The sequence below is a fragment of the Lepus europaeus genome, chromosome 23, assembly GCF_033115175.1.
Source record: "Lepus europaeus isolate LE1 chromosome 23, mLepTim1.pri, whole genome shotgun sequence".
Classification (NCBI taxonomy): domain Eukaryota; kingdom Metazoa; phylum Chordata; class Mammalia; order Lagomorpha; family Leporidae; genus Lepus; species Lepus europaeus.
In genome coordinates this window covers 26,056,730-26,082,163 of record NC_084849.1, presented here as the reverse complement: position 1 = coordinate 26,082,163, position 25,434 = coordinate 26,056,730, and the positions used below count along the sequence as shown (strand labels likewise).

Below are 25,434 nucleotides of genomic sequence, written 5' to 3'. Positions count from 1 at the left end.
CAGGAGCTTCTTCTGGGTCTCCCACATGGGTGCAGTGGCCCAAGGACTTGGGCCATCTTCTACTGCTAACCCAGGCCATAGCAGAGAGCTGGATCGGAATAGGAGCAGCAGGGACTAAAACCAGCGCCCATATAGGATGCCGGCGCTTCAAGCCAGGGTGTTAACCCGCTGCGCTACAGCACCAGCCCCTCCCTGCTTTCAATACTAATGCTCCTGGGAGACAGTAGGTGAAGACCAAAATGCTTGAGTCCCTGACACTCATGTAAGACACCAGGATGGAGTTCCAGGCTCCTGGCTTTAGCCTGGTCCAGTTCAGTGTTGCAGGCATTTAGGAAGTGAACTAGAGGATGGAAGCAGGCTCTCACTCTCATTCTCTGTCATTCTGCCTTTCAAATAAATAAATAAGTCTTTTTTTTTAAATTTGACAGATAGAGTTAGACAGTGAGACAGAGAGACAGAGAAGGTCTTCCTTCCATTGTTTACCCCACAAATGGCCGCTACGGCCGGCGCTACGCTGATCTGAAGCCAGCAGCCAGGTGCCTCCTCCTGATCTCCCATGCAGGTGCAGGGCCCAAGCACTTGGGCCATCCTCCACTGCCTTCCCGGGTCACAGCAGAGAGCTGGACTGGAAGAGGAGCAGCCAAGACTACAACCCGGCACCCATATGGGATGAAAGTGCCCGCGGGCAGAGGATTAGCCAAGTGAGCCACGGCGCCGGCCTAAATAAGTCTTTTAAAACAAACAAGTAAATAATAACTATGCTGAAGGGGGAAATGCCAAAAGGGAGCGCCACTCAGTCTGTCTGCCACAGCTGGCTACTCTGACAGCCCAGGAATCAATCACTTTCTGGTTAAACACCAGACAAGGCACTGACTGGTATAATAGTGACAAATCCTTTATTTGTGCCTGATGGAACAAAGACATAAGCCTCAGCCACTCTCACTCATTGCCCAAAAGATAGATAAACACTGGAATTTATTCTTTGCCCTTGAATCTCAGTTGGGTCTCATGCCCTATTGCTTTTATACCCCCTGCATTCTTTCCTAGGTTCCCAAGGCCCTGCACGCCCACCTGAAAGACCAGTTCTAGGAATTCTCCTCCGCCTGCACCCCCATCCCTAGTCTTCCCGACCTGGGGGTCGGGGCCTCCTGCCATGTGTCCCATCAATGTGCATGCTGGCAGTTGGTCAGCAACCTCTACAAATTTATTTCCTCTGAATAAATTCAGTCTGGCTGCAGATTCATAAACTGTCTCCTCTCTGTTCTGTGCCGCTTCTCCTAACATTTTTGGTGCCCCGTGTGAGGAGCCTCTTTTCCTAACACTGCCCCCTCCCCAGTACATCCCAGCTTTTTCCCTGTGTTCCAGCTCTGCCTTGTACAGCCTTCCCATGAGCTGCTGCCAACATTGGCACATTTCTTTGCACATCTGTCTCCACCACCAGGCTGAAAACACTTTAAAGACAGGAGCCATGTGGTGTCTTTATAGTCCTAGTTCCTGGCACATGGTAGGCCACTAGAACTGAATAAATGCATACATTTATGCAAGCTAATGGTGAAGCAATAAGAGCAAGCAATAGTGAAATTATTACCTAGAGTTTTTAAAAATTAGTATTCTATTAACAGAACTTAACTACTGTCAGGAACATCCTGACTGTACCTATTGGCGTTTCTGAGAAAATAACATTCTCTCACATTTCTAATACTTAATAGCAGGAACCCAGGAGTACTGAACCTGTGTGCAAGAACACAATCAGAACTCTGCCCCCAGCTCAGACTTATTAGCTCCTAGCCCAGACCTGACGAGACACAGGCATGTGTTCCTGACTTTTCTCAGATCGTTCATCTTCTTCCTCGTCCCAGTTCCATATAGGACCTGCTGTTCTGGAACCTCCATGATGCTACCTGTGCCTTACATGCAACGCTCTCATTGGGGGTTTTGGTTTTTCTTCGTTTTTTAATTTGAGATCTTCGTCCCCAGAGGCAAGCATCTGGAACCAGCAAGGGAACACAGCTCTGTGACTTCACACACAGATGAATTCAGACACGGAGAAGGAGTAGGGACAGATGCTGAAACATTTCTAGTGTTGAAAACATTAGGGATCACAGCTTTCATTTATACTATACCCATTTATATACAAGAAATGCTTCAGAACTGAAACAGGTGAGCAAACAAAACACGCCAGCAGCAGAACTTCTCCTCACATTTGCTGAAAAGTGCTTGCCTTTACTTCTGAGCACTAAGGATGCCCTTACTTTAGACAAAATTCACACAAGATGAACAACTGCAAATCTACTATCTTAAAAAAAAATCCCTTTTCATATCTGGCATCTTGATCCTCAGGTGACATGGCCATCTACCTAAGACTGATCATAAAATCCCAAAGTCCGAAGCTCCTGAATCCAGCTTTGTCGCGGGAGGCAGTGGTGACAGTTCAAGCTACTGTGCTCCTGGCACCCATGTGGCAGACCAGGATTGTGTTCCTGTCTCCTGTTCCCAACTCCTGTCTGCCCAGCCCAGCCCTAGCCTTGGTGAGTACCTGAGAAGTGAGCAGCAGGTAGGAGCTCGCTCACTCTATCTCTGTCAAATAATTTTTCATTCTCAAATTTCCTTTTTTTTTTTTTTTGTTCTTATCTTTTCTCTTTACCCAGTACTCACATAATCACTATTCTTAAAAGGACATTCTTCTCTCTGGCATTACACATCTGTTGCTGTCACATCTTATTACTGCTCCTTTTAAACAGAAGGGAGCTGGCAGCCAGTGGACATATTTAGACAAAATAAAGCACGCTGAAGTGTCTCTAGGGAGTATGACTTAAACCTTACAATCACGTCTGCATTTCTACTCTGAAATAGAAAGTATTAAAAGTGACAACAGGTTTCTGCTCCCTGGAAACAAAGGAGCAAGTGCTTCAGGCCTTGGTTAGGAGACTCTTAGCAGAAGTGCTGTCGAGCATGACTGACGGTCGTCTGGGGAGGCGGCACTGCCCACCCCAAGCCCCTGCACACGGTTTCCTTCCTCCTCCAGGCTCCCCGCGCAGGACGGACACTGCCCTCTGCCGTCCTCATCTCAACAGCAACCTTCAATCCATCAAAGAACAGAAGAACTACTACCATCTCCTTAACTTTCCGTTAAATTCAAGCTCAAATTTTACAGTTATTTTCATCCTAAAAATCAGGCTAATAGCTATACTCATTGCTTTTTGACCAGCTTTTCCTGAACAATTTGTAACAATGCCCTCCTTGTTTAATAATGGGGTACATTATCTTTTTACCACTGAGGACCTACAGTCCCTGATAAATCAACCATAATTCATCCTGGCTACAGTTGGTTAAATACCTGTCAGTCCCACGCAGCTTCTGTAGGCACAGGATCTACCTGTGACTCCTAGGGGCAAAAAAATATCAGAGTTCACAAGCAACCCCTCCTGCCATCTGAATCCCTAGAACCACCCGAGAGCTGTCACCAGTGCTAATTCAGTCTGGCCTGTGGTCAGGCACTTCCACTGACCTCCAACTGCGATTTTTTAGAGGAAAGGAAAGGACAAGAGTAACTAACCCGTTAGAAACCACACCTCAGGGCCTGTGGTGCAGTGAGTTACGCTGCCACCTGTGATGCCATCATCCTATATGAGCACAGGTTCAAGTCCTGGCTGCTCCAGGTCCGATCCAGTTCCCCGCAAATGCACCTGGGAAAGGATGCGATTCTAGGCTCCAGGCTTCAGCCTGGTCTGGTCCTGGCTATTGTAACCATTTGGGGAGTAAACCAGTGGATGGAAGATATCTCACTCTCCAACTGTTTCTCAGGAGCAACAGGCCCAGGATTCCTGATCAGGAAGAGGACACAGAAAAGCTTCAGATGAACCATTTCCTATTTTTTTAACCTCTTTTTATTCCTCCCCCTACAAGCAGATGTAACTTTTTTCCCTTGATTCTTTTTGTTCACAAAAAGTCTGGAAAACAGAAAAAGCCAACAGAATGAGATTACTCATTATCTGCATTTGGCATACATCTTTCCAGTCTTCTTGCATGTTTGTGTGTGTATGTGCGTGTGTGTGCTTTCTTTAAAAGAAAAACAGGGCCGGCGCCATGGCTCAATAGGCTAATCCTCCGCCTGTGGCGCCAGCACACCGGGTTCTAGTCCCAGTCGGGGCACCAGATTCTGTCCCGGTTGCCCCTCTTCCAGGCCAGCTCTCTGCTGTGGCCTGGGAAGGCAGTGGAGGATGGCCCAAGTGCTTGGGCCCTGCACCCGAATGGGAGACCAGGAGAAGCATCTGGCTCCTGCCTTCGGATCGGCGCAGTGTGCCAGCCGCAGCGCGCCGGCCATTGGAGGGTGAACCAACGGCAAAGGAAGACCTTTTGAAGGGAGGAAGGGAGGAAGGGAGGAAGGGAGGAAGGGAGGAAGGGAGGAAGGGAGGAAGGGAGGAAGGGAGGAAGGAAGGAAGGAAGGAAGGAAGGAAGGAAGGAAGGAAGGAAGGAAGGAAGGAAAACAGGTGAAGGGGCTTGGCATAGGACCATAGTTAAGACACTGCACGCAATGCTTCCAATTCTAGCTTCTTGCTAATGCGTACCCTAGAGGGCAGCAGACGATGGCTCAAGTACATGGGTCTCTGCCATCCATGTGGGAGACCGGGATTGAGTTTTAGGCTCCTGGCTTTGGCCTGGCCCAGCCCCAGCTGTTGCAGGCAACTGGAGAGTGAATCTGTGAATGAAAGATCTCGCCCGTCTCTGTCAGTTTTCAAAAAAAAAAAAAAAAAATTAATGTTTGTAAAAAGAAAGAAAAAATTGGATTATGGATTTATACTGTTAGTCTATCTAGCAGTAGATAATGGACATTTTTATTAATAAATACAAATCTGCAACATTATTTGATGGCCACACATTATTCCATCAATTGGAAATACCATTATTCATTGTAGCAACCTTCTGTGAACAGACAGGCTCTGTTCATTTATTAGTAAATGGCTCCTGGCCGGCGCCGTGGCTTAACAGGCTAATCCTCCGCCTTGCGGCGCCGGCACACCAGGTTCTAGTCCCAGCCGGGGCATCGGATTCTGTCCCGGTTGCCCCTCTTCCAGGCCAGCTCTCTGCTGTGGCCCGGGAGGGCAGTGGAGGATGGCCCAGGTCCTTGGGCCCTGCACCTGCTTGGGAGACCGGGAGAGGCGCCTGGCTCCTGGCTTCGGATCAGCACGATGCGCTGGCTGCAGCGGCCATTGGAGGGTGAACCAATGGCAAAAAGGAGGACCTTTCTCTCTGTCTCTCTCTCACTGTCCACTCTGCCTGTCAAAAAAAAAAAAAAAAAAGGCTCCTTCATTTATTATAAATACAGGGAATGTCTTTATAGCACTGTTCAGATTATGACCGGAAGATACATTCCTAGACTTCCCTGAAAGATGGAGTAAGGGCCATCTGAAGCTATCAGCAGGACAGGCCCTGAGTCAGGTCACTAGAAGAACTGAGGTGCACAGAATGACTTCTGAGAAGTCACAAAGTTACGCACTATATAGAATCACATGGACATCAGCATTTTTAAGGGCACACATATCTTCCAGCCATCCCAGTGTCATGTTACATTTTAAGCTCTTACTGGTTTTTAATTACAAAAGTAGCACCCATGGCTCATCCTTTCCTGTCCAGTGGCTTCCTCCCAGGGCCAGGACACACAGCCCCTCAGCTGCTAAAACAGCAGCAGAGTGGAGACACACCGTGTGCCTGGGTTATCAACTTGGTCTCAAAGGCTAAAAGCATGCATTCCTGCGTGCAGATCTGCAAACTTGTAAAAATGTTTCTGGAGGGCAGATTTCAGGCAGCGATTACTGAATCAGTGCTGCACTTTTAAAATGTGCATCAACATTCTGAAAAGGCTGCAGCAGTCCGTGTGCCATCTAACCTCTTCCTTCTGCTTGCTGTCAATCATTTAGTTCTTGTACACCTGCTAAATGAAAATTGGTATCTTGTTTTATTTTGTATTTCTATGCTTTTCAGTTGATCAAGCATCTTTTTCTATCTCTTTTTTCAAAGTCTTATTTATAATTTAAACAGGCAAAAAGACAGAGAACTCCCACCTGCTGGTTCATTCCCTGAATGTTTGCAACAACCAGGACTAGGCTAGGCCAAAGCTAGGAACCAAGAACTCAGGTCAGGTTTCCCCTGTGGGTGGTAGGGACCCAAGGACTTGAGCCATCACCTGCTGTCTTCTGGGATCTATAAAGGTGGGAAGTTGGAGTCAAGAGCAGAGCCTGGAATGGAATCCAGGCACTCTGATACGGGATACAGGAGTCTTAGCCAGCATCTTAACTACTGGCCCAAATGCCCAGCCCTCTGTCTTTTTCTCTGACTTAATCTGTTTATCTAAATAAATCTATTTCTGGCTTATTTTTGGTTAATGGAGTATCCTAGTCTTACTGATGTATTTGTTTAAATGTTACAAATATTTCTCTCAATGTCATGTACTTATGGTACTTTGGTGGAATTAAAAATATTTGCACATAGTTAAATATAAGAGTCTTTTCCTTTATGGCTTCTGCACACTGAGTTAGTTAGAAAGGCTTTTTCCCTGGGGCTGGCACTGTGGCGTAGCAGGTAAAGCCGCCACCTGCAGTGCCAGCATCCCATGTGGGTGCTGGTTCAAATCTCAGTTGCTCCAATTACCTTCCAGCTCTCTGCTATGAACTGGGAAAGCAGTACAAGATGGCCCAAGTCCTCGGGCCCCTGTACCCCCATGGGAAGACCCAGAGGATGCTCCTGGCTCCTGGCTTCAGATCGGTGCAGCTCCAGCAGTTGTGGCCAATTGGGGAGTGAACCAGAAGATGGAAGACACCCCTCTCTCTCTCTGCCTCTCCTTCTCTCTCTCTGTAACTCTGGCTTTCAAATAAATAAAATAAATCTTAAAAAAATAAAATAAGGGGGCGCTGTGGTGCAGCAGGTTAATACCCTGGCCTGAAGCACCGGCATCCCATATGGGTGCAGGTCTTAGTCCCGACTGCTCCTCTTCTGATCCAGCTCTCTCCTATGGCCTGGGAAAACAGCATAAGATGGCCCAAGTCCTTGAACCCCTGCACCCACGTGGGAGACCTGGAAGAAGCTCCTGGCTCCTGGCTTTGGATCGGTGCAGCTCCAGCCGTTGCGGCCATCTGGGGAGTGAACCAGCGGATGGAAGACCTCTCTCTCTTTCTCTGCCTCTCCTCTCTCTGTGTAACTCTTTCAAATAAATAAATAAATAAATAAATCTTTAAAAAATAAATAAATAAAAAAGAGAAAAGAAAAGAAAGGCTTTTTCCCATCAAGGAATTACACAACTCTCCTGTATTTCCCTCTGCTACTTCCCTAATCTCAAACTCTGGCTCACCAATCACTAGTATCCAGGTAAGACTGACGACCTACATCAAGTAACAGGCTCTAGGCTTCATTTCAGGAACCACAAAGGGTAGGTGTTATGGGTGCAGTGGGACTTGTCACCCCAAAACTCATGTAGATGTTTAAACCCTGATGTCCTAATGCTAACAGGTGATGAATTGAGGGCAGAAATTTGATCTAATAATGGCTTTTGAAAGGCATGAGAGGGTTGATCACTGTTTGAGTTCAAGTTCCACCTAGTTGTTCTCTCTCCACGTCCTGGCTCAGCATGTGACAGTTCCTCTGTCCCACCATGACCAGGCTCCATCAGACACCAGACTATAGGGCCACTTGATCCTGAGAGGCAACTTCCAAACTATAAGCAGAAATAACCCTTTCTTTCCCAAGACACCCCCTTCCAGATATTTTAGTTAACAAAAGCAGACTAACACAGTAGCAAAGGCGCTTACGCTAAACTTCAAACACCCACAGGGCATTACCATGCACATAACAAGTGGTTGGATCAAGCTGCTGTGACCGACAACACACTGCCAAGCCGGACCTGAGACCTCACTGTGCCACTGTTCTCCACACCAATTAGCTCTGGTTTGCTAACACAGTGGTCAAATCATTAATCTCATTTCTTTGGGTTTATTTAATCTGTTCCTTTCTGCTGTTTCTGTTTTAAATTCTTTTAAGACAATATAGTGTCTAATAAGTCCTGGCTGGTCTCTGTTACTTTTAAGAAAGAATTAACATCAGTGACTTGCGTGTTCAACAACTACAGGAGCCGCTGAGTTACCCAGGGGCCTCTGCCCTCAATACAGTAACTAAAGGCTCCATAGGCAGTAACTACCTACAGGGGGTCCCCTCTGTGGGGAGCAGGAGACTACAGTTGAGGTGACAGTGGTGGATCCATTTCACTGCTGGGTCCAACTGCGTTTTCTTGACAAAATCACACCACAGCCTGCAATTACTTCAGGCATGAGTTCACTTCTCTTTCTAATGCCAAAGTCGCTTCAGGAGCCCCTAGCGTCGTGTTCTGCCTCCTTATTTAGAGAAGAGTTTGAAACCAACAGGAGGCTGGGGATAGATGCCAGGGTCAGCACGCTGCAGAGAGGAATTCCTTCAGAGAACCACGGCTGCTCCTGCTGCCTTCCCAGTCCCCATCTCCTAAACCTCACTGGGAACGGGGACTCAGGGTTCTCCTGGACTACAGGTTTTCCCATTCCACTTGATTTCTCCATATCCCCAATTTTATCTACTTTCTATATTACAGAAATTACTCAAAGGTTTTCACATAGTGATGGGACCCTTCCCATTTTTTCTATCCAGTTTAGGTTCGCTCTAATTTTTAGGCTTCTTCTGCAGTATCAATGGGACTTGAAGAGGGAAAGGAAATATAGGTGCTTTTTCTGGCCATCATCGTGAATTCGAAGTCTTCAGTGAGTTTTTTACATCAGATCACAAGCCCTGAGGGCAAGCTCCTTGCAGTGTAGTACTGATGAGATCTGCGAGCCTCCTGGAACTCTAACTACAGGTGTTACAAAGTTTGGTATTACCCCACAAGTCACTATGCTCTGTTCAGTTTCCTCAATCTTTTTTCTCCCAGTTCTTCCAACTGGATAATGTCCACTGATTTACTTTCAAGTTCATTGGACTTGGTTCTTTTTTTTTTTCTTTTTTTTTTTTTTAATTCAAGAGGCAGAAAGACTGATGGTTAATTCCCCAAATGCCCACAGTAGTCCTATTGGGCTGAAGCCAGGAGCCTAGAATTCAGTCTGGGTCTCCCACATGAGTGGCAAGGACCCAACAACTTGAGTCATAACCACTGCCACCCTGTACTAGCCAGAAGCTAGACTGAGGATCATAGCCAGGATTTGAATCCAGACATTCGGATATGGGACATGGGTGTCCTAACCAATGTCTTAACTGCCAGGCCAAATGTCTGTCCCCATTGGGTTTTCCTTATCTCTAATTTGTTTTTTAAATGATTCAGTAAGGATTTATATATGTACATACATATATATATATATATATATATATATATATATATGTATATATATATATATATATATTAGATGTCAAATTTTCAGTTCTACAATTCCAGCCTGACTCTCTTTCACTTTTTATTTCTCTGCTGCGGTTTGCCGTTGAATAATTTATTATAAATGTATTTTCCTCTATATCCTTGAGCACAGTTCCAAAAGCTTTTTTAAATCCTATCTGCTGCGGCCAGCACAGGACTCAGCGAGCAGGTCAAGCTGCTACCTCAGATGCCAGCCAACATCCCATAATGGCCAGCGTTCCACACGGGAAAGCAGTGAAGGATGGTCCAAGTACCTAGGCCCCATCACCCAAACGAGAGATTCATATGGAGTTCCAGGCTCCTGGCTTTGTTTGGGCACAGTCCTGGCTGTTGTAGGTATTTGGGAAACAGTGGATAGAAGATATCTCTCTTTGTCTGACTCCGCTATTCAAATAAATAAATGTTTAAAATAAAATAAAAATCTGCTAATTCCAAAGGCAAGAAGGATCATCTTGGAGTAAGTGAGGAGTGATTACCAATGGATACAGGGTTTCTTTTGGGGATGAGATAATGTTTTCAAATTAATTTATGGTAATAGTTGTTGAAACACTCCACAGAAGAAAAGCTTGATTTCTCAATTAATAGCATTCCCTGTCATCAACTTGCCTATACCAAGTGCTGACTTAACATGTATTCAAATGCTAAGATTCTTAAGGGAAAAGAGTTAACTCCTACCAGACTACAAAGATCTAACAAACATAATGTGTGAGATTTGCTGAGATCCCAGTTCGTATTTAAAAAAAAAAAAAAAAACCTTAAGATATTTTGAGGATAGCTGGGAATCTAAATATGAGCTATTAGGTGACAGAAGAAAATTATGACAAATTTTGCTTTATTGTGATAATAGTACTATCATGATGGAGAATTTTTTTTAGGAGTTGCATGTTCAAATATTTAAGAGGTATCATGAGGTCTACAACTTACTGTCAACTAAATATACATGCACATAAGGTAGGCTGATGTTGCAAAATATTAGCCATCAAATACAGGCAGTACATGCTAACTATACTGTTCTTTTTTCTTTTTTTTTTTTTTTTTTTTTTTTGACAGGCAGAGTGGACAGTAGAGGGAGACAGAGAGAAAGGTCTTCCTTTTTGCCATTGGTTCACCTTCCAATGGCCGCCGAGGCTGGCGCACTGCGGCCAGCGCACCGCGCTGTTCCGATGGCAGGAGCCAGGTGCTTCTCCTGGTCTCCCATGGGGTGCAGGGCCCAAGCACTTGGGCCATCCTCCACTGCACTCCCTGGCCACAGCAGAGAGCTGGCCTGGAAGAGGGGCAACCGGGACAGGATCGGTGCCCCGACCGGGACTAGAACCCGGTGTGCCGGCGCCGCAAGGCGGAGGATTAGCCTAGTGAGCCACGGCGCCGGCTCACTATACTGTTCTTTTAATATTTCTGAGTACTTGTATTTTTTATTTTGAAAAACTGAAGAGAGATGCTACATGCCTAAGAAAATTTATTCAGGATTTCCAGCCATTTTCCTATTAAAATCCATATAATATTAATTTAATGTTGTCCAACCATTTTCTAGCTATTGCCCCAATTGCCACAAGGTGTCACTCCTTCCACATTCTAAACAGAAGTTTTTAAGAAAAATGGAAAACAATTAACTTTCAAGTTAATCTGAAAAATCTTAGAAACTCTTCATTTAGGTAGCAGAATTAGAGAAGTCCTATTAACTCACAATGCAAACTAAATATAAATGTTGGACTAAAAGGTTTTAAAACTTCAGACGAGAAAGTTCATCTCTATGATTCTCATCTGCAAGAGACCCCACAGTCGGCTGCTTCATCACAAAGAGGCCTCAGAATTCCCAAACGGCCCTGGAGTCACTCTCCAGAGGCTGCATCTGCTAAGCAGAGCACAGACTTGCCACGAGACACATTTGGGGGCTCTAGCTGTGACCCACTCTCCTTTGTTTATAGTTCAAACTTGCCCACCAACACATCTTTAATACATGGGTCTGGTTCTGTGCTGGATGTTTCCGGGCAATTCTCTGTGTTAAAGAATAACACACTAGTGGATCCCAGAGGAGCTACAGCATGAACCAAAAGTTTAAAAAGCTCTAACACACACACATCAGAAGAGTTACCCTCATTTTCCTTTTCCATCCCACCGAGCAATGTAAATATATTACAATTCAAAATGTGTTAATGTTACAGAAATCCAGATGAAGAACATCTAAGAATTTTTAAATGTATTTACTTGGAAGTAATTTCAAACTTAGAGAAAGTTACAAAATAGTATAGGAACATCAGATTTGCCTATTGCTGAGCATAGCCATCAGTTTCAGCAATTGTTATCTCTAGCCACCCACCCACTTCTAAATTTTTTTTAATCATTTGAGGATATGTATCATGGCCTTTACTTCTAAACCCTCTGTATGTGGGTCTTAAGAATAGGGATACTCTCTTACGTAGTCAACTTCATGAATGTATACTGATAAAATACCTTTATCTAATCTACCACCCATATCAGTTTTGCCATTAATGGTCCTTTTTAGCATCAGCCCCCCCCACCCCAACACCACCACTCCCCCTACCACACCCCACCTCCACAATACAAGACCGGCCCAGGCACAGGTTCTGTACTTAACTGTTCTGGCTCCTTATCTTCCCTTAAAAGAGAACACATGCGTGGCCTCTGTCTTGTATGATACCGGCATTTCTAATAACTATGGCACCCACACACCTCCACTTTTAAAAGAACATTCCTCATTTTGTGATCTAAATGTTTCCCTGTGACCAACTGGAGTAAACGCCTCAGTCAGAATGCAGCCCGGCCAATGCTGTGTCCAGTTTCTGTGTGCCTCTGTCACCCACACAAGCACCAGGCAAACAACTACCCAGTTTTTCCACTGTGTAATTACTGTTGTTTTCGTTCTCCTCACTTGCAACTAATGAAAGTCTATGGGAAGACATTTTAAGGTCATGAAACTATCCTGTTCCTCATTAAAATTTCTACACAAAAAAGCTTTATACTATTTCTGCAACCAATTGCTTGAGCCATCACTGCTGCCTCCCAGACTTTGCATTACCAGGAAGCTGGAAAGCAAAAGCAGAGCCAGGCTCATCCCGAGCACTCTGAGGTGGGGCAGAGCATCTGAACCACTAGGCCCAAGGCCTGTCCCTGGTGCCCAGTCCTGCAAGCCAGCTCGCTACTGCAGACTCCAGGACTACTGTGCCCATCCAAACTAACTACTCACTTTTATTTTATTATGAAATGCAAACCATCCCCATGCGTTAGCAAGTATAGGACATCAGGAAGGAAACGTTCTCTCATTGCTTACTCTCTAAATCAGAAATAATAAGGTTGTCATGAAGCTTCACAGCCCGATGTTGCTCTACTTCATCTTCAAGTTCAAAGATGGTTTCCTTCATGTCACTCCTTTCCGTCTCTTTTTCTTCCAGCTCTGATCTTAATTTTTCTAATGTCATATTCAGATCTTCAATCTGTTTCTTAGCTTCTTCTTGGAAGGCTCGGTATTCATCTTCCACCTATATAAAATCAATGATGGAGATTTAGAAAAGCAGAGCTGTTCTAAGATAAATCCTAGAACTGAAACACATTGTTTCAAAAAATTTTATGTACCATGTCTAAGTATAAACTATTGTATATCACTGACTGAATTTACCACCAACATATCATTGAACTCACCTAGATTATTTACGAAGACATTTTGGAAATTTTCTCTTCTCCAAAGTTTAGAATGAAAGCATGCATTTGATTAATGATTAACATGCTCTCCTATAAAGATGTCTTACTTTTTTTTAAAATTTTTTTTATTTGACAGGTTGAGTTATAGACAGTGAGAGAGAGATAGAGAGAAAGGTCTTCCCTCCATTGGTTCACTCCCCAAATGGTCGCCACGGCTGGCGCTGCGCCGATCCAAAGCCAGGAGCCAGGTGCTTCTTCCTGGTCTCCCATGCGGGTGCAGTGGCCCAAGCACTTGGGCCATCCTCCACTGCCTTCCCAGGCCACAACAGAGAGCTGGACTGGAAGAGGAGCAATCAGGACTAGAACCCAGCGCCCATATGGGATGGCAGCGCTGCAAGCGGAGGGTTAACCAAGTGAGCCACGGCGCCAGCCCAAGATGTCTTACTTTTAACAGTTTCAGTATCAAACTGAAAATGGAAACAAAACAATTTTGAACGTCTTTGCTAAAGTACAGGTCACAGTTGCCCCTCAAATCACATGCTCCAAGAAATAACACACATTTTCTAAAAGTAATCACTGAAAAAAAAATTTAAAGCCTCAGAGTCTGCACTGTGGCACAGTAGTCTAAGCCTCCACCTATGGTGTCTGCATCCCATGTGGGTACCAGTTCAAGTCCTGTCTGCTGCTCTTCGGATCTGGCTATGGCATGGGGAAGCAGAAGATGGCTCAAATGCTTGGGCCCCTGCATCTGTATGGGAGACCCAGGAGAAGCTCCTGGCTCTTGGCTTCAGACTGGCCCAGCTCTGGCCGTAGCAGCCATTTGGGAAAGTGAATCAGCAGATGGAAGACCTTTCTCTCTGTCTCTCCCTCTGTTAACTCTACCTCTCAAATGAAATCTTTAAAAAAAAATTAAAAGCCTAAATCACTCAAGTTTTAACCAAAGATATGCTAATATTTCTTATTTTACAAAGTCATTACATAAAGATTTTAAAAATAAATATCAGTAAATCCTCCGCCTGTGGTGCCAGCATCCCATATGGATGCCTGTTCTAGTCCCGGCTGCTCTACTTCCAATCCAGCTCTCTGCTGTGGCCTGGGAAAGCAGTAGGAGATCGTGAAGAGACACCTGGTTCCTAGCTTCAGATCAGCACAGCTCTGGCTATTGCAGCCATTTGGGAAGTGAACCACCCGAAGGAAAACCTTTCTCTCTGTCTTTCCCTCTCACTGTCTGTAATTCTACCTCTCAAATAAATAAATAAAATCTTTAAAAATAAATAAAGAAATATCATACAAGAATAATCAGATAACTCATATTTAAAAAAAAAAAACAACTTCATGAACACCCACATGGCATACAGAGCACTGGCCAGAATGTCAGCAGCCCTGGGTCCTCACTGTAACACTGCAGGCACATAAAACTAGCGGGTGGGCGGATGATCTCAAAAGTTCCTGCCAGCAATAAGTAACAGACTTTAAGAAACAGAAGACACTGTACTCCAAAAATATTTTAAACTCACAACAAAACTATCTGAAAAATCACAACTACAGCAGGGTACTAGGGAGCAGGCACTGCTGACAGCGCAGACTGGAAAACTGATTCCCTAGCTACCTTGCACCAAAATACATGAAATATGAGAATGTAAAATTGCATGGCTGGCTCCACGGGCAGACCCTGAACAAGGGACAGTCTGGGGTCAGCTGCAAGTCTAGCCCCGTCCTCTCTCACTTGCGAGGAAAGAGTTAACGGAAGACAAGGGAGTGGAAGTGACATTTTCATCAGAATACTTTTCACTCTATTCCAATAAAAGAAAATGATTCTCAAGCTTAAACAAATACCAGGCCAATTACTAGGTAAGGGCGCAGTAACCAAGTGACGCTGGCCCAGACCACGCCCATCAGGAAACTACCTTGGCGATGGTGTCCTGCAGGCGATTGGCCTCGTTCCGGGTGTGAGCCAGATCTTCCTGCAGGCTGCTCGCCAAAGTCTCTGCTTTTTCTTTGTCCAGCCTAACACTCTCCAGGAGATCCTGAATGTCAGACTTGTCTCCGGAGTTATGGATGGAATACAGCTCGGCCACCTTCTGCTTTTCGTTCTCCAGCTGGGCCTTCAGGCGGTTCACCTCTATCTGGTCGCTGGCCACTGTGGCTTTGTACTCCTCCAGCGTGGCCGCCAAAGCCGCCTTGCCCTTCTGCTCGGACTCAATAATCCGCTCCATGTGGTGGCTGCGCTCCTTGAGGGCTCCTATCATTTCTTGAGCCTCCTTGTTGTCTTGTTCTGCCATCTTCAAAGTATTGCTTAAATGCTGCTGGACACCCAGGAGCTGCTCTCGCTCAAAACGGGCATTCTCAGCCAGGTCCATGTAACGCTGCTCTAATTCCATGTAGCGTCCACTTTTTACATCCTCATCTATGACATAAGAGATGTGGTGTTCATCTAGAAGGGAACGGAAATACTCGATCTGTCGGCTGAAGTGTTCCAACTTATCGCTCTGCTGACACAGAGACTCCATCAGAATAACCTTCTCCTCGCCGAGCCTTTCATTTTCACTGTTCAGCTCCTGGGTGATCTGCTGTAAGTCGGCTAACTCTTGCAGAGTGGCCTGCAGCTCCTCACTTGTACTGTGTTGGTTCTCCTCCATCTGGTGGATTCGCTCTGTCAAGCATGCCACAGACACCTCACTAGCATTCCCACTGCTCCCCTTGCGAGAGCGCTCCATGCTGGGGATGCCTTCCGACTCCGAAGACGATGGGGCATCCAGCGCATCGTCACTCGACGTCAGGGGCTGGTAGACCTCACTGCACTCGCTGTCTAGATTGTCCATGGAGTTACTGTGCTGGTGGTCCATGAGCGTATTCTCATCCTGACTCAAAAGATCCTCCACTGACCCCGGGGCAGAGCCTTCCACTGAGGAGGTCAGAGTCCCTCCTCCATCGCTCTGGTTCCCAGGAGCGATCTCTGGGCTCAGGGACTGATAACCAAACAGCTTTTCAGAGTTGTCCAACCTCTGCTCGAGGGAAAAGCCCAGTGCATTCAGCCTGTCCTTCAACATTCTGTTTTCGTTTTTCAGCTGGTTGAGCTCTTCACGGATGGCAGTGTTCTGCTCCTGTAACTGCAGTAAAGTGGACTCCACGTCAGTGGGCTGGTGAGCAATAATGGTTTCCTTCTCCTCTGATTTTTCATCACCCTCAGAATGATCTTCATTAATGCCCAGCTGAGCGCGCATGTCTCGGAGTTCATTTCTCAAATGTAAAATTTCCACATCTTTAGTTTTTGCCAGTGTGAGAAGATCTTTCACTTTGGCTTCCAAAGCAGCCTTGTCACTGATCTGATTGTCCGATTTAGACTTGCTCATACGAACGTCGCACTCCGCAGCGGTGCGGCTGCGGGAACGCTTGGCCAGCGCCACCTCAGCAGCTCCCTGACCGGCAGAAGGCAATTTCTTGCTCTGGCTTAGTCGGGTGCGGTCACGTAGTCTTTCTCTTGCAGAACTGGATTCTTTATTTCCTGTAGAAGTGCTCCGCTTGGTTGAAGAACTTGTGCCTACATATTTAAAATGAATAATTTAAGGCAGAAATACTAGCAATAAAGATATATAGTTCACACCCCTGGCCTAATGAGATGCAACTTAAGGGTCTACACACTGACTCGGATCTACAGGAATCCTGCCTTAGGATCTCATTTCTCTAACACTCAGGCTCTTCAAAACCAGAAGATCATTCAGCTTTTAATCAGCAATGAAAAAGAAATTATCCACCTAATTGCAGACTTTGAAAACAAATTCATCTTATGGAATATGGATTACATCTCAGTAGAGCTGTTCTTTAGTAGCTAACACTTACCAGTACTCACGGCACGCACACACACTGACCCTTCTCACGTGCTAACATACAGAAGCCTCTGAGCTGCTGAGGTGAATGCTGTATCACTATCCCACTCTACACACAAAGAAGGCCAGACAATTTGTCAACATCCCACAGGTCATAAATGGATGAGCCAAGACTCAAACCCAGTCTGGCTCTGGAATCTGCAACTTACCCAGTATGCAATACTGCTTCTCTAAATGTGAAAACACAAAGATGCCTTAATGTTAAATTATGCTGATAAATTAACCAAACTTGCATGAATCACACTCTTGTTTAAATGCTTAAATTTGGGTCCAGTGTTTTGACACAGCAGCGTAATTGCCGCCTGCAATGCCACCATCCCATCTGTACTCCAGTTTAATTCCTCACTACTCTGTTCCCTGCTAATGCCCCTGGGAAAGCAAGGGGAAATGGTCTAAGTCCCTGGGCCCCTGCCACCCACATGGGAGACTCAGATGGAGTTCCAGGCACCTGACTTCATCCTGATCCAACCCCAGCCATTGCGGCCATTTGGGGAATGAACCAGCATACGGAAGGAAGATCTCTCTGTCTCACCCCCTTTCTAACTGTCTTTCAAATAAATAAATCTTTAAAAAAAAAAATACAGAGCCAGCACTGTGGCATAGCATGTTAAGCCACTGCCTGCAATGCTAGTGTTCTACATGGGCACTGGTTTGAATCCTGGCTGTTCCATTTCAGATCCAGCTCCCTGCTAACGAACCTGGGAAAGCAGCAGAGTATGGTCCAAGTACTTGGACCCCTGCCACCACATGAGAAATCCAGAAGTTCCTGGTTCCTGGCTCTGGCCTTGCCCAGTCCTGCTGTTGTGGCCATTTGGATAGTGAACTGTCAGATGGAAGATATCCCCCCCACTTCTGTAACTGGGCCTTTCAAAGAAATAAATAAATCTTTAAAAAACCAACAAAAAGGCCGGCGCCGCGGCTCACTAGGCTAATCCTCCGCCTTGCGGCGCTGGCACACGGGGTTCTAGTCCCGGTCGAGGCACCGGATTCTGTTCCGGTTGCCCCTCTTCCAGGCCAGCTCTCTGCTGTGGCCAGGGAGTGCAGTGAAGGATGGCCCAAGTGCTTGGGCCCTGCACCCCATGGGAGACCAGGAGAAGCACCTGGCTCCTGCCATCGGATCAGCGCAGTGCGCCGGTCGCAGCGTGCCAACTGCAGCGGCCATTGGAGGGTGAACCAACGGCAAAGGAAGACCTTTCTCTCTCTCTCACTGTCCACTCTGCCTGTAAAAAAAAAAAAAAAAAAAAAAACACAACAACAACAAAAAAGCTTAGGTTTTAAACCTGTGAAAACAGCTGACATGTTCATGTGTTTAATACAAAAACAAAAAGAATGTTTAAAATACCTATAAACATGAGTAATAATCAGAGTGTTTATTTTTTTTTAAGATTTATTTTACTTATTTGAAAGGCAGAGTAACAGAGACAGAGGGAGAGACACAGAGAGATCTTCCATCCGCTGGTTCACTCCACAGATGGCTGCAACACTCAGAGCTGGGCCAGCCCGAAGACAGAAGCCAGGAGTTTCATCCATGTCTCCCACGTAGGTAGCAGTTCCAGTTGCTCTACTTCCCATTCAGCTCTCTGCTGTGGCCTGGGAAAGCAGCAGAAAATGGCCCAAGTGCTTTGGCCCCTGCACCCACATGGGAGACCCGAAAGAAGCCCCTGGCTCCTGGCTTCAGATCAGTCAGCTCCTGACATTGCAGCCATCTGGAGAGTGAACCAGCGGATGGAAGATCTCTCTCTCTCTCCTTTCTGCCTCTGCCTCTCTGTAACTCTGCCTTTCAAATAAATATATCTTAAAAAAAAAAAAAAAAAATCCACAGTGGAGCCTGATCTGATTGGAAGAAAAATCCACAGAAAGTCTAAAACACACAGAGGAGCTAAGCCTAAATGATGGCAGAACAGGATGCACTATACTTTCTGCTGATTTGTTTTCATGTGTTTACAAGCACATAATCTTTCATTTCCTGGAAGTTGTTTTGTTTTTTTTTGTTTTGTTTTTTTTTTTTTTGGACAGGTAGAGTTATAGACAATGAGAGAAAGACAGAGAGAAAGGTCTTCCTTCCGTTGGTTCACTTCCCAAATGGCCAATATGGCCGGTGCTGCGCCGATCCGAAGCCAGGAGCCGGGTTCTTCTCCCCAGTCTCCCATGCGGGTGCAGGGGCCCAAGCACTTGGGCCATCCTCCACTGCCTTCTCAGGCCACAACAGAGAGCTGGACTGGAAGAGGAGCAACCGGGACTAGAACCCAGCACCCCAACTGGGACTAGAACCTGGGGTGCTGGCGCCGCAGGTGGAGGATTAGCCAAGTGAGCCACGGCGCCAGCCCTTCCTGGAAGTTTTAAAGCTTTTTTTTCTGAAGTATATGAAGTAAAATATGATAGTGTTACTATTAACTATAGAATGAGTTAATTTTTTAACAACTTCCATCAAATCTAAAAACAAACAGCTGCTACTGAATGATGAAAGGATGAGAGAATTAGAATGACTGGATAGACACTGATCTTCAAAGGTTGCTAATATCAGAGAGAGAGAGAGAGACAATCTAAAAATAATAAAAAATAAAACAGATGAGAACTGAGGTGCCTCGTGAAGAACAGACAGAACAGCACCTTAAGTGAGTCTGGTAAAGAAAAAACGAATGTCCCATCAGGGTTCTGCATCCAGTGCCATTTACAGCCGACAGAGGACAGAAGGCAGTGGATCATGGGGATGCTGTGACATCAAAATCCAGGTCATAGGAAACTCTGTAGGTCAAACAACCAGTTTATGCAGAATTAAAATTGCAAGGGGAAAAAAGGAGTAAATTTATAGATTTAAAAAGAAGACTGGAGACAGCACTGTGGCACAGGACAGTGGGTTAAGCCACTGCCTTCAATGCCAGCATCCCATATGGTCGCTGATTCAAGTCCTATTTGCTGCACTTCCCATCCAGGTCTCTGCTAATGTGCCTGGGAAAGCAGCGGAAGATGGCCCAAGTGCTTGGACTCCTGAACTCCTGGCTCCAGTCTGGCACAGCCCTAGCTGTTAATGGCCATTTGGGGAGTGGAAGATATCTATCTCTTTCTCTTTCTCTCTCTCTTTGGTAACTCTGCCTTAAATAAATAAATCTTTTAAAAAATTAATAATAAAATGGAAATTTGAAGTAGAACAAAATCTGTGGTACTGTTTCCAAAATTTCAAGCTAGGAAATGGAAAGCTTAGTAAGAAATGCATGGTAGGCTGTGTGTGTGATTACCAAAAAAAAAAAAAAAAAAGGATGATGACTTAAGAAACACATCAGCCGGGGCTGGCGCTGTGGTACAGTGGGTTAACAACCTGGCCTGAAGCAACGGCATCCCATATGGGCGCCGGTTCGAGACCTAGCTGCTCCACTTCCAATCCAGCTCTCTGCTATGACCTGGGAAAGCAGCAGAGGATAGCCCAAGTCCTTGGGCCCCTGCACCCACATGCAAGACCTAGAAGAAGCTCCTGACTCCAGACTGGCACAACTCCAGCCATTGTGGCTGAATGGGGAGTTAACCATTGGATGGAAGACCTCTCTCTTTCACTCTGCCTCTCCTCTTTCTGTGTAACTCTGACTTTCAAATAAATAAATAAATCTTAAAAAAAAATAATAAAGAGAGAAACACATCAGCCAATCATTCTATGAGGGGACTTCAAAGAATTCACGGAAAGGTGGGCATCTATCATACAGATTAAGATACCCATGACTCACGTCGGAGTGTCTGGGTTCCACACAGGGCTCCAGCTCCTGAATCCACCTTCTTGCTAATGCAGATCTCAGGAGGCAGTGAAGATGGCTCAAGTGACTGGGCTCTTACCACTCATGTGGGAAACTTTGATTGAATTCTCAGCTCCCGGCTTCGGTCCCAGTCCCAGTCCAGTCCAGTCCAAGCCACTGGGGGCATGTGAGGAGTGAACCAGCAGATGGTTCAACCTTTAGTCTTTCTCTCTCTCTACCTCTCAAATAAATAAATGAAACTTACAACAAAAAAATGCAAAGTTCCCATGATCTGTCTGAAGCCTCCTCAGATACGGACTTACGTAAATACTGATCCAAACAAAAACAGTGAAAAGTTTATTAGATTAGTAGAAAACAGATATTTATTGAATAATTATGATTTAAGAACTATTAATTATTTTTAAGAACTGGCAATGGTATTGTGTTCTTTTTTTTAAAGATGTGTTTTATGTATTTAAAAGGCAGAGTCACAGAAAGGTAGAGGGAAAGAGAGAGAGAGAAAGGGGCACCACCCTCCATTAGCTCACTCCCCAAATGGCAGCGGGCCAGGTCAAAGCCAAGAGCCAGAAGCCTCTTCCAGGTCTCCTACATGAGTGCAGGGGCCCAAGCACTTGGTCCCTGCTCCATTGCTTCCCCAAGTGCATTAGCAAAGAGCTGGATCAGAAGTGGAGCAGCCAGGACTTGAACTGGCTCCCATACAGGATGTCAGTGTTACAGGTGGCAGCTTTACCCACTATACCACAATGCTGGCTCCATGATTATGTTTTGGGTATTGTGGCACAGTGGGTTAAGTCTTCTCTTGGGATGCCCACATTCCATACTGGAGTGTCAGTTCAAGATCTGGCTGCTCCACTTCCAAACCAGCTTCCTACTGATGTACATGGGAAGGCAATGGATGATAGCACAAACAGTTGGGTCCCTGCCACCCCACATAGGAGATCTGGATGGAGTTTCAGGCTTCTGGCTTCATTGTGGCCTAGCCCTGGCTGTTGCAGCCATTTGGAGTGTGAACCAGCAGATGAAAGACATAGCACTCTCTGTGTCTCGTCTATCATTCTTTCAAATAAATAAACAAATCTTTAATAAAAGAATACTTATTTTTCAAAGACAATGAAATATTTACAGAAAAAAATTATATAATGTCTGGAATTTGCTTCAAAGTAACTATAAGGAGGATGGGTATCACAGAGGTGAGATTGGTTATGAATGGATAACAGTGACAGATACATGGAGTTGAAAAAAATCAATCTACTTCTACATATGTTTGGAATTTTCCATAATTATATGAAGCACCCTCACATCAACACAATCTGCCCGAACAAAAAGCACCTGAAATGTCTGAATGGCAGCCGTACCTGTGCTACTCTTGGATTTGTTCTCCACGGTGGTCATGGCCGGGGCAGATGCTGCAGGTGGACAGGTGCTTTTCTTTCCTCTAACACCATTAGTCACGGTCACCCCTCCGGCCATTCCAGCTAAAAGGTCATCACTGCTCTTGGTCTAGAAGCAACAGGAAAAGAAGATGACCAGACAAAGATCAAACAATACTTTGAGACTAAACACAGTTCTTAACTTTTATACTGAGCTCAAGAATTACAGATTTTCTGATGGAAAGCAACACAGTATGCTATGGAAACCATCTATTTACAGGTTTATGAAGGTTCACATACTTCTTCTGAAAATACTTAAATCACACATGTAGTGAAAGACTTTATGGAGGCCTTCCCACCAAACTCAGTGAGGAATGGGGAAAAGTAAAGACATCAGCCTTGTTACTCTCTGTTGCAGGATATGACTCATGAGCAGGGATCATCTGAATGGCACCACAGGGGCTGTCTCAGGAAAGTTCTAGAATGCCACACGAAGTGCCATCTTGCTCTAGAGACAAAGCTCATTGAGAGTAGGATAATCCTCATGACTCTAAAGTGAATCACTGGTTAAGCCAATACTTAAAAGAAATTATTACGAAGTTTGCCTTTCTTATCTAATTCTCTAGGAGTCAAATTTAAATCAAAATTCAAAGATTTTTTTAAGGCCTAGTTGATCTAATAATAAAAAACTAGAGACTTGGAGCAGACACTGTGGCGTAGCAGGTAAACCCCTGCCTGGGACGCCAGCATCCCATATGGGCACCAGTTCATATCCCGGCTGCTCCACTTCCAATCCAGCTCTCTGTTAATGTACCTGGGAAAGCACCTGAGAATGTTCCAAGTGTTTTGGGCCCTGCACCCATGTGGGAGACCAGATTGAAGCACCATGGCCCAAAGGACTATCATAAACAAAGTTTAAAAGAAAACAAAAAGCTGGGAAAGTACACCTCTCACAGATAAAAGGCCAGGGCCAGCAACATGGCACGGCAGGTTAAGCCAAGTTGTCGCCTGCAACACTGGCACCCCATAAAGAAGAGTGCTGGTTTGACTCCCAGTTGCTCTACTTCTGATCCAGCTCCCTACTAACACACCTGGGAAGAAGCAGATGCTGGCTCAAGTGCTTGGGCCCCTGTCACCCTGCGGGAGACCAAGATGGGGTTCCTGGCTCCTTGCTTCAGCCTGGCCCACACTAGTCTGTTATAGTCACCTGAGGAGTGAACTAGCAGACAGAAGGTATTTCGTTCTATCTGTATTTATTATCTATCCATCCCTATCTCTTCCACTCTGCCTTTTCAAATAATTACTAAAAAAAAAAAAAAAAGACTAGGGTCTCTAATAGATACAGAACAAAAAATTGAGAAGAGGGATGGGAGTTTAATAGTTAAGATGTACGCATCCTACACTGGTGTGCCTGGGTTTGATTCCTGTCTCTGGCGCCTGATCCCAGCTTCTTACTAATGCAGGTCCTGGGAAGCAGCAGTAACGTCTCAAGCACTGAGCCCCTGCACCCATGGGGGGACTTGATTCAGTTCCCAGTTCTCCACTCTGGCCCAGCCCAGTCCCAGCTGCTGTGGGTAGCTGGGGCATCAACCAGAGGATGGGAGCTCGCTCGCTCTCTCTCTCTCTCAGATTAAAAAAAAAAAAAAAAAAACTTTTAGGCCGGCGCCGTGGCTCAATAGGCTAATCCTCTGCCTTGCGGCACCGGCACCCCAGGTTCTAGTCCCGGTTGGGGCGCCGGATTCTGTCCTGGTAGCCCCTCTTCCAGGCCAGCTCTCTGCTGTAGCCCGGGAGTGCAGTGGAGGATGGCCCAAGTGCTTGGACCCCTGCACCCGTGTGGGAGATCTGGAAGAATTTACTGGCTCCTGGCTTTGCACTGGCCCAGCTCCAGCTGTTGCAGCCATTTGGGCAGTGAACCAGCAGATGGAAGACCTCTCTCACTCTGTCTTTCCCTCTCTCTCTGTGCTCTGCCTCTCAAATAAATAAATAAATATTTTTTAAAAAGACTGTAACTGAAGGTTATTAATTCCTATCTATAACTTTTTAGGGGGGAAAAAAAGCATTCTCAGTATGACGAAAAGGTAGGTTACTTTTATAAGCAGTAACCACAACCACACAACCTGAGCAGTATGTGACCCCTGCAAACTGCAAGTGTAGGAGACCATCTCTACATGGAAGATAACCCCCTATTAATCCCACAGAGGCCCTAAAGTCACAGGTTCTGATAAGAATGGGAATGCTTTCCCCAAAACTCACTGTATACAGTAGTACTTTGTTTTTACAGTAGCTCCAATCAGCAGTGAAGTGACCTGGATCAAAAAGGTCCTTTCTCACAACTCTCAACTGGATCTAATCTCTAACGGTATCTGAGATAAGAGAGAGGAAGAAATGTACATCCTGTACTCTGCCATTATAAGAACAGTATCATGTTAATAAAGAATGGGATGGGAGAGGGAGTAGGAGATGGGATGGTTTGCAGGTGGGAGGGAGGTCTCATGTGGGAAAAAACCGCTATAATCCAAAAGTTGTATTTTTGAAATTTATATTTATTAAAGTTTTCTAAAAAAACTTTGATTAATAAATTAATATATAAATCCATTAAAGACTGACCAAATACAAGTAAAAAAAAAAAAAAGAGAGAGAGAGAGAGAGAGAACAGTGTCATGACAGGGCTGGCGCTGTGGCACAGAGGGCTAAGCCAGTTCATATCAGCGCCAGTTCAAGTCCCAGCTGCTCCACTTCGCATCCAGCTCTCTGCTATGGCTTGGGAAAGCAGTAGAAGATGGCCCAAGTGCTAGGGTCCCTGGACCTTCATGGGAGACCCAGAAGAAGTTCCTGACTCCTGGCTTTGGATCAGCTCAGCACCAGCCATTTGGAGAGTGAACCAGTTGATGGAAGACCTTTCTCTCTGTCTCTATCTCTCTCTCTGTAACTCTGCCTCTCAAATAAATAAATCTTAAAAAAAAAGTGGGGCATGACAATAATGTGCAGTGACATACAGGTGTGGGTGTCCACACATAAATGGGTGAGTATGTGCACATGATGTCTAAATAACTGAAAGTCAAACACTTTATTCACCTGATTAGTCATCAAAACTCTAACAGTTACAGGAATTCAAGTTGTGAGAGTTATCTATGTGCCAAAGAAAGCACAATGAAATAGGAAAACTTCGAAAAATAATACAAGTTTCTAGAGTCTCTAACACAGATATACAGACAGATTAGATTAGCTTGATTACCTAGATTGACTGATTGATTGATTTGGCAGAGCTACAGAGCAAAGGAGAAACACAGAGACAGAGAGACCTTCCATCACTGGTTCACTCCCCATTTGGCTCCAGGACTGGGTTAGGCTGAAGT

The 25,434-nt window shown here is 45.3% G+C and overlaps 1 protein-coding gene across 1 annotated transcript in view; it reads right to left on the bottom strand.

Annotated features, from left to right (window-relative positions):
* The window catches only part of SPECC1L (sperm antigen with calponin homology and coiled-coil domains 1 like), a 142,241-nt gene that overhangs the window by 83,136 nt on the left and 33,671 nt on the right, over window positions 1–25,434 (bottom strand). The window contains exons 3-5 of the mRNA XM_062182105.1: window positions 22,064–22,208; window positions 14,986–16,619; window positions 12,711–12,918 (exon numbers count right to left, since the gene is read on the bottom strand). Of these exons, the coding sequence (XP_062038089.1) occupies window positions 12,711–12,918; window positions 14,986–16,619; window positions 22,064–22,208 (1,987 nt within the window). The remainder of the gene's footprint in view (window positions 1–12,710; window positions 12,919–14,985; window positions 16,620–22,063; window positions 22,209–25,434) is intronic.